Source organism: Melospiza melodia, unplaced genomic scaffold, assembly GCF_035770615.1.
Source record: "Melospiza melodia melodia isolate bMelMel2 unplaced genomic scaffold, bMelMel2.pri scaffold_32, whole genome shotgun sequence".
NCBI lineage: Eukaryota > Metazoa > Chordata > Aves > Passeriformes > Passerellidae > Melospiza > Melospiza melodia.
In genome coordinates this window covers 1,022,461-1,037,900 of record NW_026948638.1, presented here as the reverse complement: position 1 = coordinate 1,037,900, position 15,440 = coordinate 1,022,461, and the positions used below count along the sequence as shown (strand labels likewise).

Below are 15,440 nucleotides of genomic sequence, written 5' to 3'. Positions count from 1 at the left end.
CAGATACTGCTGCAGAGCCCTTCGGGCTGTGCCTCTGCTCTCTTCTTCCTCCTCCTCGTCCCCTGTGGCTTCTGTGTTGGGACCAGCAGTGGCCAGGAAGAGCAGGAACTCCAAACATGCTCTGCAGTCCCCTGAGCTCGTCAACATCCCAGAGGAATTCAGTATTCCCAGAGCTGCTGTACCCAGGCTGAAAGAGGAAAAGGGAGTGAAAGGCTGAGGGTTTGCAGGAATCCTGGCATAAAGCCAGCAGAGGTGCTGTGGTGGACCTGAGACCTGCCTGGGGTCAGGTTCTGCCTTCCTTCCATTTGGGATCATGGAGAGTGCTCATGGGTGTTGTGCAGGGTGTGTGCCAGGCCCTGGGACACTGCTACACTGCCAGTGGACACTGTGATCCAACCTGCTGCCTTGGTGGCTTCTGCCCGCTGCCGGTGGTGGTGCCGGGACCGATTGGTGCCCGTGAGTTTGCAAAAGGAGCGATTTCCCCTCCTCCCTCCCGTCCGAGGCCGCCATGGCCCCTGAGGGGATGGAGCTGGACCGGAGCGCCGCCTGCTGGCCGCAGTTGTAACTGCACAAAATAGGAACAAAGCACTGAGAAGGAAATGTTCTGGTTTTGTATTATTTGTTCTATTCTTTTTTATTAATTTCCTCATAAAGAATTCTTATTTCTTTTCCTACACTTTTGCATGCATGCCCCATCATTTTTGAAATAAAAATGCTTTTAGAGACTGGTCTTCTTATTCCAGCAAGGTTTCCACTTTCCTTGGCAGATATTTTCCCATATACCAAGATGCTTAACAACTCCTGGGCTTCAGCGTGGATAGGACAGACACTCCCAGAGGACACATGCTCAGGGTCTTGGCCACCTCATGCTCTGCTTTTTATGCCAGTTGGGTCACCAAAGGCCCTCTCCCCAGCTGGCATTTCTGGTCACCCAGCCACTCAGAAGCTGGCTTCGGCAGAGCGTCACACTGTCCCCAGTGTACAATGGCTGACAGACTGATGGACAGACGGGGTCCTGTCTCTCCAAAAGCAAGGCCTGACCCACGCCTGCCACATGCAGCTGTTTCAAAACATCTCCAGACATCAAACTTTTCTTCTGACACCCCACCCTGTGCCATGGCCTGATCCCGACTGCCCTGGCAAAGGGGAAGCTCTGGAACGTCCACAGGGCCTTTGTGTCATCCTCGTGTGGGGAACATTGCAGAGGAGGGGTTTGGGACAGGGGACACCAGAATCCAGAGACTCTTGAAGGCCACTTTGGCCAATCGAACAAGGAAGGTCCAGGGCCCTGTCCTCAACAAACAAACCCTGGAAACTCTCCCCAGCAGGTTTCCTCCACCTTTCCAGGATTCCTCCTTCCTACCCTTGGAAGGAACTGTTGCTGTACTGTTGCTTTTGGTTTTATTCTCTCTGGTTGCTGTTTCAGGAAATTGTTCTTCTCTCAGCCCTTTGGGATCTTTGTGCCTCCATAGGGAGGGAGAGGGGCAGTTTTTAGTGGCAACACACACACGAGTGTGTGCCCATGGGTGGGGATCCCCAGTGCCCCCCAGTTCCCCCCAGTGTCACAGCACATTCCCGTAGATGTCACCGGGTTCCCATGGTCGCCCGTGGGATCCCCACAGCTCCACGTAGGTCTCCTGGGGATCCTGGGGGACAGTGACATCGGGGGACCCTGCAAAAGACATCAGTTGTAGGGACCAAGCTGGGGGTTAACACAAGTGGGCAACGTGTTACTGTCCCCCCCATCACTGTACTCACACCGTGCCTGTTTGCTGCTCACACCGTGGGTGTATGGAACCTTGCCCCCCTTGGGGGGTGCCGTTGGATCTGGGGGAGGCCTGTGGGGATAAAGACAATGTGTGGAAGGGGCTAGAGAATTGTGGGTTGGGGTAATAGGAGACGCATGGCTGGAGAGCCCCACTCACCTCTCTTGTTGCTTCCTGGCAGCTGCAAAAAAAAAGAGGAGAGGGGTGACTGTGGGGTCCCAGGGCCCTGACCCCTCTCAGGAACCCTGTAACCCCTGAGACCCTCATTTTCTCTCAGGATCCCCAAGCATGCCAGAAGCCCCTCAGAATTCATGAACCTGTCAAGTTCCCCAGGCCGATTTAGCCTCAAGAACCCAAAGCCCAACAGGAACAGAGACCCTCCAAAAGCCCCCAGGGCCCCTTAAAGAAACCCCAGCGTCCCTGCAGGACACTCCAGCACCTCCCCAAACCCTACAGGACACCTGGGCAAGGTCACAATTCTGGGGCTGTGGGTGCTGCCCTATTGTTCCCCAACTCTGAGGCCCCCCGTTCCCTCATTGTCACCCACCCACACGGTGCCACCGGTGCCAGGCCACAATGACACCCACAAGCAGGAGCAGGAACAAAAGGGCCCCACCGACCCCTGCTGCCACTGCAAGAAACAGAGGGAGACACATCAGGATCGCCCATCACCCCAGGGGTCCTGCACTCCCTGGTGACCCCGTGTGACCCCACCTGTGTCCCTGTGTCCCCATGGTGTCACCTCCAGGGCCAGCTCAGGGCTCAGTGCTTGGAACACACGGTGCCCGTCCTGTCCCAGCTGGTTGGTGGCCATGCACTGGTAGGTGCCTGAATGTTCCGCATCGATGTCCCTGAGTTCCAGGAGGGGCCCCTGAGCAACCTCCTGCCCATTGTGCAGCCAGGTGAAGGTGAAAGGGGCTGAGCCCACCTGCACCGAGCAGCGCAGGGTCACATTGTCACCTGCATGCACCTGGTGTGCCAGGGGACCTGGGATGATGGTGGCATTGGCCACGGGCACTGCAGGGACACAGACAGGGCTGAGGGCACAGGGAGGGGCTGGCAGCAGGTGTGAGGGGATAGGGACGGGAGGGGATGAGAGTGATGGGGGATAGTGGGGACAGGGCTAAGCGATGGATTTGTGGAGACAAGGGGAGTGGTGGAAGGACCCAAGAAAGGTCTCTGGGGGTCATGGAGTATCCCAGGCAGGGGTCCCTAGGAGCATGTGGGGGGCCCTGTGCCCATCCCCGCACTCACTGCAAACTGATGCGGAGCCGGGTGCTGCTCTTACGCACGGTCCCCTTTCAGAGCGCACCTGGCAGCTGTAATTCCCTGAGTGGGAGACCCCCACGGTGGGGACCAGCAGCTGCAGGGACTCTTGAGGGCCCCCCACCACTTGCCTGTCCCTGTGGAACACATGCAGGAGGGGGGCTCGGGGCCGCAGGGGGCTGGGGCTGCTGAGGAAGCTGAGAGTCAGGGGGAGGTGAAGGATGGCTCAGGGGGACCCTCCAGCACCTGCACTGGGAGGAGCTCAGGGCAGGAGATTGGAGGCAGTGGGGACAGTGACCCCAAGTCCTTGGGGAGGGGCTGTGGGGGTGTTGGGGTGGAAGCTGTGGGGTTCTCACCATGCACTGTCACTGTCACCGGCGCAGACATCACCCACTCCCTGTCTTTCAGCCAGCCCCTGCAGCGGTAGCGCCCACTGTGGTGCAGCTGGAGAGGGAACAGGGTCAGCTCTGTCCCATTTCGGAGCTCCACCAACAGCTTCTCCTCATGGTAGAAGGACACCCAGGTGCCCAGGTTGTTCCGCCGGTCCCGGCAGCGCAGTGTTACCGTGTCCCCCTCCAGCAGTGGCCGTGCCGGCACCTGCAGCACCAGCCAGTCTGGGGAACAAGTGGGTCCTGTAGCATCAGGAGGCCTTGGAGGGTCCTGAAGGCACCACCCAATAGGAACCACCCATTGGGTCACAGACAGCACACTGGAGGTCCCCAATTCCAATACAGGGGCCCCTCCACACTGGCATGCTTTGGGTTGTTCCCATATGCAGGGGATGGGCTCTGGTCACAAAGGAGGTGACCCATGGAGCGCAGCCCACCCAGAGCCCTTGGGGTCCCCGCAAGTGCCAGGCTGGGGACACTCAAACCCCTCTTACCATCAGAGACTCTCACGGGGAGGCTGAGCCCAGTGCCGGTTCTGTTACACTCATAGGTGCCATTCTCAGTGACAGTGAGGCGGTCATGTCCCTGCTGTCCCCAGCGCTGCCCATTCTTGTACCATGTGGTGGCACTGGAGGTCCCCGAGCCCTGGCAGGTCAGTGTCACCCGGTCCCACAGAACTGCTGGCATCCAGGGGGGCTGCACGATGATCCAGGTGGTCTGAGTGCCTGTGGGTGACAGGGGACACCAGCCTGCCAGGGCCAGCGTGGGGCTGGGGACAGCAGGGTTGGGCCATGACATCCTCTGAGGACTCACCAGCAAAGCCGAAGGTCTGGGCTGGAAGGGAGAAAGGACAGGGCTCAGTGGGGCTGGCTCTTTAGTTACAGCAGCACCAGAGCTTGGGTTTTGGCATCACCCCCAGATTTCTCCTGTGGGGACACCAGAGTGGAACAGACCTCTCAGGAACTGGGGCTCCAGGGCCACCTTAGGCTGAGGCAGGACAAAGGGAAATGATGGACACCATGGGAATGGCTATGCCAGGACCATCCCGTGCCGGCACAGGTCACCCCCACCAGTCCCATGGTCTCTGTACCCAGGGCCCATCTGCACAGTGCTTTTCCCCTAATTCCTGTCCTGGTCCCCCAGGCACCCTGTTCATGTCCCCACATCTTCACCAGTCCCACGATGCCTCCCTAAATTCCATCCCCCTGTTATTGCCCCCATGTTCCTTAACCCCCTCTCCTGTCCCTAAAGCCTCCCCACGACCCTGGTCACCTCATGCCTTGACTCTCCTGGCATTGGGGACCTCAGGGAACCCTGCAGCCCCCCTGTGCCCCCGCTCCCCTCCACTGGTCTCTGCCTCACCAGGGCCCATCCCCGTGGTGTCTGGCCCCTGCCAAAGGCACTCACCCCACAGGAGCAGCGCCACCTTCCCGGCCATCCCGGTGTCCCAGCCTTGTGCACTGGCTGTCACTCGCTGCTGTGGCCACCGCTCCCCTGGCTGGCAGCTCTTCGGATGAAGGGGAAGGAAGCGAGGTCACGTCTTGTCCCCATGTGTAGGTGGCCCTTGGTGGGGGCAGGGTGGGGACAGGATGGGGGCAGGGTGGGGACAGGATGGTGGCAGGTTGGGGAACTTCTGAGAGATGGGGGTGATGGTGCGATATGGTGTTGCCAGAATTTTGAGGCTGAGGCTGTGTAGGGAGCCAGGGATGGGCGTCCATGGGAATGGGGTGCCCAGGGATGGGGTCCCAGGGGAATGGGGATCCCAAGGGTTAGGTAGACTCAGACTCAGGAATGAGGGTCCATGAACAACGTGGCCTCCAGGGATTTCTGATCATGGGATGGTGGCCAAGGATGTGGGTGCCAGGGTAAAAGGGGGCCCTGTGAGAATGGGGGTCCTGGGGGAATCAATGTCCCCAAGGGAAGGGGTGTCCTCAGATCTGGAATTACCAGGATGGGATCCCATGGAAATTGGGGCCCCAAGTATTGGGTGGACTCAGACTCAGGAATGAGGGTCCAAGAACAACTTCGCCTCCAGTGATCAAGAGGTGGTGGCCAAGGGATGAGGGTGTCAGGGGAAAGGAGGGCTCTGTGAGAATGGGGGCTCTGTGAGAATGGGGGTCCTGGGGGAATGAATGTCCCCAAGGGAAGGGAGGTCCCAAGGGCTGGAATTAACCAGGAGGGCATTCCTTGGTGTTGGAGATCCTGGGGAATTGCAGTCCGGAGATGGGGACTCCAGGGAAGGGGCGACTGAAAGAAATGGGATGCCCATGTTTGGGATCCCAGGGGAAAGGGGGTGCCAGGGACAGGCAGTGGCTGGGGGTGGGGGGGCACGGGGGTAACAGCTCCTTCCCTGGGGCGCCTTAGATTTTGGGGTGACCCAGGGCCCAGCACTGCCCACCCACGCTGCTTGTTTTCTGGGCAAGCATCACATGGGGGTTCTGGATAGCTCTAACTCTGTGCCCTCCCCTGCTCTTGACTTTTACCTCTCTTTATTTCTCTATTTCCATTGTTTTCTTCACTTTTGTGCCTGGTCCCCTCAGCCCCAGTTCCTGGCTCAGCAATCCTGGGGAGCACCTGAGTAGGGAACAGGCTGGGGGGACCCCGGGGGGGGGGGGAAATGGGGTGTGAGGGGTGCAGGGAAGGGTGGGGAGGCTTTGGGGGATGTCTGCTTGTGCTCCCTCAACACTTTCCTTTTCCTGGACAAGCAGGAAGAGGCCATTTGTGCTGAGAGTCAGATGGAAAAGGAGGGGGTTCTGTCCTGGGGGGACACATCCAGGGGGGTCTTGTCCAGGGAGCATCTTGTTCTGGGGGTGACCTGGATGAAACCAGTCCGGGGGGTGGCACATCCTGGGGACCCCTGTCAATGCAAGGGTGGGGCCCAGCCATGGCCCAGCCCCACTGCACAGGGATGGCCATTGCCCAGCCCTGCTCTGGCCAGCCCCAGGTGGCAGCCAGCACCTGAGGTTCCCCCCTGCCCCCTTGGCTTTGATTCTGGCAGCTTTAGAGCTGCTGCAGAGGTGAGAATTCTGTGGGTGGAAAAAGTTCTTGGGTTTTGTTCTTCTTGTGGTTTTCTCAGCCCTGCAAGAAGCACAAAAGCCAGAGTGACACTAGCAGTGAGCCTGTGAAGGCCTTTGATGGTTTTCAGAGAAGGGCTGGCTGGAAACCCACCCTGCAGGGGCAGCTGGGAGGGAACTAGACAGGAAATGCAGCAATTTATCAATTTGCCCCTGTCCCCAGGGTACTGAGAGAGCCCCAGGTCTACTGGAAAGAAAGCAACAACAATCTGCTCCTTAACCTGACAGGGACCTGGCTCCTTCCCAAGCTGAATTGACAGAGCTGAACAAACAAAACCATTTCTCCCAGTTTAATCAAAGAGCTGTATTTTGGATCCAATAGGAGGGACAAGGCTCTGGGGAAGGGAATGGGGAGCCTTTGGGGGTACTGGGAGCACTGGGAGCACTGGAATGGGGAGCTCTGGGCAGCCCCACATGGGACCCCCACTCGTGGCCACCCCACAGACACGGTGAGCACCCATGGGAGCTTGGGGGGACACATGGTGGGTGCCCTCAGGCAGGGACCCCCAGTGCCCCCAGCGTCACAGCATGTCATCGTAGTCACAGGGGTCCCGCTGTCCCTCATTGGGTCCCGACAGCTCCGCATTGGTCACTTGTGGATCCCGAGGTGGGGCAGGGCTGGGGGAGACCCATGGGGGCCCTGAGAGTGACACTGGTTGTGGGGACCTGGGTGGGGGTGACACCCGCGGGTGACGTGTCACTGTCACCCTTTGTACTCACCGTCTGCCCATTCGGTGCCCACGATGTGGGGGGTTCAGCACTGCCCCTTCCTCCTGTGGGGATGGGGGGGGGTCTGTGTCATGTCTGGGGAGGGGGAGAGGGGAGTCCCAGCCAGAGCCCCCCACTCACCTCTCCTGGAGCTTCCTGGCAGCTGCAAGGGAAAGGGGAGGGGGTGACTGTGGGGACACCGGGACCCCTGATCCTTCCTGGGACCTCGGCAGCTCCAACCACCCACAGGATCCCCATATCCCCACTGCAGCCCCAAATTCCAATGGACTCCTGATTCCCCCAGGACACTCTGATCACTCTTGTACCTCCTGGAACTTCTGCAACACCGCAGTGGCCCCAGTCCCCCTGGTGCCCCCAACCCTCTGAGCCCCCAGAACCCCAAGCATGGCAGAGAGGGGGGCCCCCAAACTCCCACAGGACCCACAAAGATCCTCCAACATCCCAGCACAGCCCTCTAGGAGCTCTCCAAACCCTCCAGGAACTCCCAGTGTCATGCCAATGTTCCTCAAAGCCCATCCGGGGATGGCCCTAGAGCACTGCTAAGACTCTCCAAATTCCCCCCAAAATCCCCAGGAACCCCAGCTGAGGTCACTGCAGGCTCAGTGTCCCCCAGCTCAGGTGCCCTCGGTGCTGCTGATCTCTGCCTCCACTCTGGGGCCTCCTCCTTACTCCAGGACCCCAATCCCCCCCCATTGTCACCCACCCTGGTGGTGCCACCAGTGAAAGCCTCCGATGACAGCCAGGAGCAGGAGCAGGAACAGGAGGGTCCTGCCAACATTCACAGCCACTGCTGGGGACAGAGGGGACACACCAGGGTCAACCTGAACCTTGGGGTTCCTGAACACCCTGGTGACCCTGTGTGACCCCACTTGTGACCCAGGATGAGCCAGGTGTCACCTCCAGGACCAGCTCTGGGCTGAGAGCCTGGTGTCCTTCTGTCCCAACTGGTTGGTGGCCACGCACTGGCAGGTGCCTGAATGTTCCACATTGACGGCCCTGAGCTCCAGGAGGGGACCTTGGGCCACCTCCTGCCCGTTGTGCAGCCAGATGAAGGTGACAGGGGCTGAGCCCACCTGCACTGAGTGGTGCAGGGTCACGTTGTCACCCGCGTGCACTTGATGATACAGGGGACTTCAAGTGATGGTGGCATTGGCCATGGGCACTGTGGGAACAGAGACAAGGCTGAGGGCACAGGGAGGGGCTGGCAGCCAGTTTGAGGGGATAGGGATGAGGGGGATGGGTGTGATGGGGGACTTTGGGTATTGGGTCACACCACAGAGGAGTGAAGGGACTGAGGGTGGAGGCAAAGGGGCACAATAAAGGTGTCAGGGGGACATGGAGGTACCAAGGAAGGGGACCCGGGGGGTCTCTGGTGACTCCCCGTGCACATCCCCACACTCACTGTGCACTGTGATGCGGAGCCAGGCGCTGCATTTCCGCACTGATCCCTCCTCTTGGGGTGCACCTGGCAGCTGTATTTGCCCTAGTGGGAGACCCCCACAGCCGGCACCAGCAGCTGCAGGGACCCCTGTGGGCCCCCCACCACCTGCCCGTCCTGGCAGAACGCGTGCAGGAGGGGGGCGCGGGGCCACAGGGGGCTGGGAGTGCTGAGGCAGCTGAGAGTCAGGAGGGACCCCACAGTGGGCTTGGGGAACCCTCCAGCACTGGCACCGAGAAGCGCTCAGGGCAGGAGAGGGGAGCTAAGGACTGTGACTCTGAGTCTGCTGGGAGGTGGGTTTGGGGGTGTCAGGAGATTGCAGTTCTAGCCGTGGGGTGCTCACCGTGCACTGTCACTGTCACTGGGCTGAGAGCACCCACGAGGACACGTTGGAGCTCACCCAGCCCCCACAGCAGTAGCGGCCACTGTGGTTCAGCTGCAGAGGGGAAAGGGACAGCACAGTCCCATTGAGGGACCCCTACACCTCCTTGTCCTCATAGCAGAATCGCACCTCAGTGACCGACATGTTCTCCCACTGCCTGTGCCGCCTCCCCACTGGTCTCTGTCTCACAGAGGTCAATCCCCAGGGTGTCAGGTCTATGCCCAGGGCACTCACCCCACAGGAGCAGCTCCACCTTCCCGGCCATTCTGTGTCCCCAGCCATGTGCACTGGCTGTCACTCACTGCCAGGGTGGCTGTCCCCTGGGTGGTGGCTCTATGGCCAAAGGGGAAGGAAGCGAGGTCAGGTCTCTTCCTCATGTGTAGGTGGCACCAGGTGGTGGCAGGGTGACCACAAGCTGGGGACAGGCTGTGGGCAGGGAGGGGACAGGATGGGGACAAGACAGAGTGGCAGAAGGTGGGACATGGGCCTGGCAGGTGTGAGTGGCACAGGGTGTTTGGAGAGCCAGGGATCGGTTCCAGGAGAATGGGGAGCCCAAGGTATTGGGTCCCTGGGAATGGGGGTTCTGAGGAGGGGGAGTCACCAGGGATGGAGGTGCCATGGGAATGGGGGTGCCCAGGGCTGGGGGAACTAAAGGATGGAAGTCCCAGAACAATGAGGGCTCCAGGGATTTGGGGTCAGGGGATGGTTGTCCTAGGGATGAGGGTACCAGGGGAATGAGGGATCCAGTGGGCATGAGGGTTTCTGGGAGAATCAAAGTTCTGGGGGAAGAGGAATTTCTGGGGATGAAATGAATGGGAGAGGGTTCCTTGGGAATGAGGTTCTGGGCCATGGAGATCCTGGGGAATGTGAGTACTGGGATGGGGTCCCCAGGACAGGGGGACTGAAGGAATGGGGGTCCCATGGTTGGGTTCCCAGGGGAATGAGGGTGCCAGAGATGGGCAGTGGCTCGGTGGGTCCGTGGCTTGGAGCCCCTTCCCTGAGTGCCTCAGATTTTGGGGTGACCCACAGCCCAGCACAGCCCCCGAAGTGTGCCGATGGCCTGGGGGTGACGCCAAGGAAATTCTGAAGGGCTCTGAGTCTGTGTGCCTCCAGCTCCCAGGGGCTTTTTCCACTCTTCATTTCCATTTCCTCCCTTTGATCCCTAAATTTCACAATGCCCCAGTTTGTTCCTTGATTATTCTGGGAAACAACAGAGCGGCGAATGAGTTGGGGGAACCCCAGAGTGGGGCTAGTAAGGGTTAGGGGTCTGCAGGCAGGGCTGGGGAGGCTGTGGGGCATGGGGGTGTCTGGCTGTGTCTCCCAACACTTTCACTTTTTCTGTCCTGCAGAAGAAGGAAGAGGCCGTTTGTGCTAAGTGTCAGATGGGGGGGAGGGGAGTTTTCTGCGATGGGGGGATCCTGTCCCAGGGGGGACACATGCTGGACAAGGGGGTCCTGTCCTGGGGAATGGCAGCTCCGGGGGGCTCCAGATTTCTCCATTCTTGCTCGTCTTCTGCAGGATCTGAGCCACCAAGAGCAGCTGGGGTATGGAGCCCCAGCCAGGAAGGGGCTCCCAAATTCCTGCTCCTTGAAGCCAGTGGCCATCCAAGGGTGGGGCCCAGCCATGGCCCAGCCCCACTGCACAGGGATGGCCATTGTCCAGCCCTGCTCTGGCCAGCCCCAGGTGGCAGCCAGCACCTGAGGGTCCCCCTGCCCCCTTGGCTTTGATTCTGGCAGCTCTAGAGCTGCTGCAGAGGTGAGAATTCTGTGGGTGGAAAAAGGCCTGCCTGTGGTTAGCTCAGCCCTGCAAGAAGGACAAAACCCAAACGGAGCTCAAGCAGTGGCTCTGAGAGGGCTTTTGATGGTTTCCAGAGCAGGGCTGGCTGGAAACCACCTCTGCAGAGGCAGCTGTGAGGGAACCAGTCTGGAAATGCAGCAATTGATCATTTAATCCCTGTCTCCAAGGGACTAAGAGAACCCCATAACTACTGCAAATGCCACAACAATCTGCTCAACAACCTGACTGGGTCCTCCTTCTTGAACAAAACGAACAGGCCTTTGGAATGTCATAGAAAGAAAGTTCGGGTTCTGGTTTAGCTGCCAGACAAGAGGGAAATGTGGGAAATATTGAGCAGTGGCTCTGCCCTATGGCCATGATGGGGCTGTGGGGAGCGATCCTGTTTGGATTCCAGGTGTTCCCAAAGCTCCTCCTTCCCTGCCCTCTTCATCTGCACAAGGCATAGGGAATAGACAGGGCTCTGCCCTGCCCCTTCTGCACACCTTCCAGGGTACCCCTCCACTTCCTGGAGCTGTCCGAGCCTTACCCTGGCAACGCTCAGTCCCGACACATCTCCACAGTGGCTTCGGGCACACTGTCACAGTCAGTTTGGACACCCCGTGTCCGTCCCGGCACTCGCAGCACAATGGCAGCTGAGCCCCTTCCCGGTGCTCCGGGACCACCATTGCGGTCACTCCTTTCTGCAGACCCCACTGCAGGGTCTCTACTCCCCCCTGTCCCGGGGTCTCCCCTCTGCCGTTTCGCTCTCTCCACGTTTGGGGCTCCCCAGTGGGGTCCCGGTCCCTCAATCCTGGCCCCTCCCACCCGCTGCCCCCCGGCCCCTCCGGCCGCGCCCCCCTGAAAGCCCCGGGGCCGGCACCGGCAGAGGCTGCCGAGCTCCTGCAGGATGAGACGTTCTTGTGGAAGTGCCGGCTGTGCGGGGCCTGGCTCCTTCACACCGTCCTTGCTCGCAGCACTCGGGCTCCAGCAGGCCCGGGCTGCTCTTTTGGGATGTGCCGATCGCTCCTGGAGCCCTGCCCTTTGTTGGGAACGAGCCTGGGAGCATCCGAATCATCCCCGGGTCCTCCTGTGAGGCTGTGCCTGAGCACTGAGAGATTTGGGAGCCGATGGGTGTCACTGTTCTGTCTCAAAATCTGGGGGAAGCTGGAATGGCAAGTGGTGCCCCACTGTGGCCCAGCCCCTGGGGGCCTCATCTGACCACCCTGCAAAATTTTCGGCACTCTTGCTCCACCTGCATGGCCAGATGCTTTTCTCATGGGAAACCTCCTCCTCCAGCTGCTCCCGCCTCGGCCACTGCTCCAGCTCGGCCCTCCTGGAAGGCTAGCAGGAAGCACCAGCCACATGGCACAGGCACTGAATCATCCCCAGCACCAGCAAAAATCTTCCGGGCAGTAAAGAAAGGTCCTTGTGGGCAGAGCTGGCAGCATCTGACGCCCAAATGGTATCAAATATTGCCTTGTGTAGCCCAAAATCCCTGGAAGACGCAGCAAAGCCATCTGTTTGTGCACCAGGATGATTTAGGAGCACAGCTGAACTTCAGTAACTCCAGCTATAATTACAACACCTCCTTAAGAGTCTGAGCTCCCAGAGCAGAACAGGGGCATTGGCTCAACCAGCTCCAGTTTTGCCCCATTTTGGCCTCCCAAGGCACTGCTTCCAGCCTCGGCTCTCCCTGTGCTCTAGCTGCAGCTCCAGAGCCCTCAGGGCTGTGGCTTTGCTTTCCTCCTCTTCCTCCTCCCCCTGTGGCTTCTGTGTCAGGACCAGCAGTGGCCCAGGAAGAGCAGGAACTCCAAAAGTGCTCTGGAGCCCCCTGAGGAGCCCAGGCAGAGTCAGCACTGAGTACCAGCTTTCCTCAACATCCCAGGGCAATTCAACGTTTCCAGAGCGGCTGTGACAGGACTGAAAGAGGAAAAGGAAGAGAAAGGCTGAGGACTTGCAGGAATTGTGGTTTAAAACCACCAGAGCTGCTGCTGTGGACCCGAGACCTGCCTGGGGTCAGGCACTGCCTTCCTTCCATTTGGGATCATGGAGAGTGGTGGCGAGTGTTCTGCAGGGCGTGTGCCTGGCCCCAGGACACTGCTACGCTGCCACTGGGCACTGGGATCCAACCTGCTGCCTTGGCAGCTTCTGCTCACTGCCGGTGGTGGTGTCGGGACCGATTGGTGCCCTTGAGTTTGCAAAAGGAGTGATTTCCCCTCCTCCCTCCCGTCCGAGGCCGCCATGGCCCCTGAGGGGATGGAGCTGGACCGGGGCGCCCCCTGCTGGCTGGCAGTGCTCCTTGCAGCGCCCCCTGCTGGTCGGGAGTGTCCCTGCAATGTCCCCTGCTGGCCGCAGTTATAACTGCCACAAAAAACAACAGCACTGAGTGGAAGGGAAAGTTCTGGGTTTGTATTGTTTGTTCTGTTCTGGTTTATCAATTTCCCAGGAAACCGCTGTTATTCCTTTTCCAACATTTTGGCCTGAGAGTCCCACAATCTTTGAAATTAAAGCAAGCTTTAGATATGGGTCTTCTTTCCATTTCAGGAATATCCCACTTTCCTTGGCAGATATTTCTCATTTAAATGGGTTGCCAACTCCTGGGTTCCAGTATGGATGGGTCAGAAACCCCAAGAGAAGACCCGATCAGGGACTTGGCCACCTCATGCTCTGCCTTTTAAGCCAGTTGGGACACCAAGGGCCCTTCTCCCCAGCTGGCATTTCTGGTCACCCAGACGCTCAGGAGCTGGCTTTGCCAGAGCATCACCCTGTCCCCAGTGTGCCATGGCTGACAGACTGATGGACAGACAGGGCCCTGTCTCACCAAAAGCAAGGCCTGACCCATCATACACAGGAGTTCCAAAATGTCTCCAGACATCAAAATTTCCTGTCGCTGACACCCTGGCCTGTGCCATGGTCTGATTCCGTCTGCCCTGGAAAAGGGGGAGGCTCTGGAATCCCCACAGGACCTTTGTAAGTTCCTCGTTTGGGGAACACAGCAGAGGAGGGGTTTGGGACAGGGGACAAGAGAATACAGAGCTCCTGAAGGCCGCTTTGGCCATCAGAGCAAGGAAGGTCCCGGAACCTGCCAGGTTCCTCTGGTGGAGGAAAACTAGAGGAAATATTTGAGGTTTATTCGTTTTTGGTGACTTTCCCCGGAAATCGTTCCTTTTGTGACAATTCAGACTCTGAACTTTGTTTCCGTTGCTGTTGTTTTTATTCTATCCCATTGCTGTTTCTGGAAATTTTTCGTTTCTCAGCCCTTTGGGATCTTTGTGCCTCCACAGAGAGGGGAGGGGCAGTTTTTAGTGGCAGCACACACAGGAGTGGGTGCCCATGGGTGGGGACCCCCAGTGCCCCCCAGTTCCCCCCACTGTCACAGAACATTCCTGTGGATGTCACTGGGTTCCTGTGGTCGCCCCTGGGGTCCCCGCAGCTCCATGTAGGTCACCTGGGGATCCTGGAGGGTGGTGGCACGCAGGGACCCTGCGAGAGACACGGGCTGTGGGATCTGGATGGGGTGACACTCGTGGGTGATGTGTCCCTCTGTGTGTGTCCCCCCCGTACTCACCCCCTGCCCTCTTGGTGACCACGACATGCGTGTACATGCGTGTACACCTCCCCCTCATCTTGGGGGGCTGGGGCATCCGGGGGGGGCCCTGAGGGAATAACGGGAATGTGGGGGAGGGAATGGGAGGTCTTGGGGGTTGGGGTAAAAGGGGAGACTGTAGTTTGAGCCCCCCACTCACCTTTCCTTCTCCGTCCTGGAGTCTGCTGAGGCAAAAGTGGTAGGGTGACTGAGGGGACCCTGGGCCCTGACCACTCTCAGGATTTCTGAGCTCCCAAAGGACCCTAAATTTTCCACAGGACCTCCAAGCATCCCTGATGCCCCAGATGAACATCCCCAGTGCCCCCGACCAACTCAACCTCAAGAACCCAAAGCCCAGGAGGGACAAAGACCCCCCAAACGCCCCCAGGGCCCTTGAAAGAACCCCCAATATCCCTGCAGAACTCTCCAGCACGTCCCCAATCCCTACAGGACCCCCACCAATGTCACAATTTTGGGCCTGTGGGTGCCAACCTATTGCACCCTCTTCTTTGTAGGCCTCTACAGTTGAATGGGACCCCCGTCCCCCCATTGCCACCCACCCACACGGTGCCATTGGTTCCAGGCCACAATGACACCCACGAGCAGAAGCAGGAAGGAAAGGGCACCACCGACCCCTGCGGCCACTGCAAGAAACAGAGGGGGACACATCAGGCTCACCCATTACCCCAGGGGTCCTGAACACCGCGGTGACCCCATGTGACCCCACCTGTGACCCAGAGTGAGCCAGCTGTCACCTCCAGGGCCAGCTCAGGGCTGAGTGCCCGGAACGCTCGATGCCCGTCCTGTCCCAGCTGGTTGGTGGCCATGCACTGGTAGGTGCCCAAATGTCTGCCATTGATGTTCCCAAGATCCAGGAGGGGACCCCGGGCCACCTCCAGCCCGTTGTGCCGTCAGGTGAAGGTGACAGGTGCTGAGCCCACCTGCACCGAGCAATGCAGGGTCACGTTGTCACCTGTGCCCATCTGGTGTGACCGGGGGTGATGGTGGCATTGGCCATGGGCACTGTGGGGACA

The 15,440-nt window shown here is 59.3% G+C and overlaps 1 protein-coding gene, 1 long non-coding RNA gene and 1 pseudogene across 2 annotated transcripts in view; 1 reads left to right on the top strand and 2 right to left on the bottom strand.

Annotated features, from left to right (window-relative positions):
• The window catches only part of LOC134434194 (uncharacterized), a 108,579-nt gene that overhangs the window by 39,588 nt on the left and 53,551 nt on the right, over positions 1 to 15,440 (top strand). The gene's annotated exons all lie outside the window — the stretch shown is intronic.
• LOC134434081 (low affinity immunoglobulin gamma Fc region receptor III-like) lies at positions 1,423 to 4,240 on the bottom strand. Its single transcript, XM_063182777.1, has 6 exons — positions 3,916 to 4,240; positions 3,389 to 3,646; positions 2,314 to 2,397; positions 1,926 to 1,947; positions 1,759 to 1,838; positions 1,423 to 1,672 (listed from the first exon to the last, which is right to left on the bottom strand). Exons 1-6 carry the CDS (start codon positions 4,217 to 4,219, stop codon positions 1,563 to 1,565), a joined length of 858 nt encoding a protein of 285 aa, XP_063038847.1. The 5' UTR covers positions 4,220 to 4,240; the 3' UTR covers positions 1,423 to 1,562.
• The window catches only part of LOC134434188 (Fc receptor-like protein 3), a 43,859-nt pseudogene continuing 43,344 nt past the window's right edge, over positions 14,926 to 15,440 (bottom strand).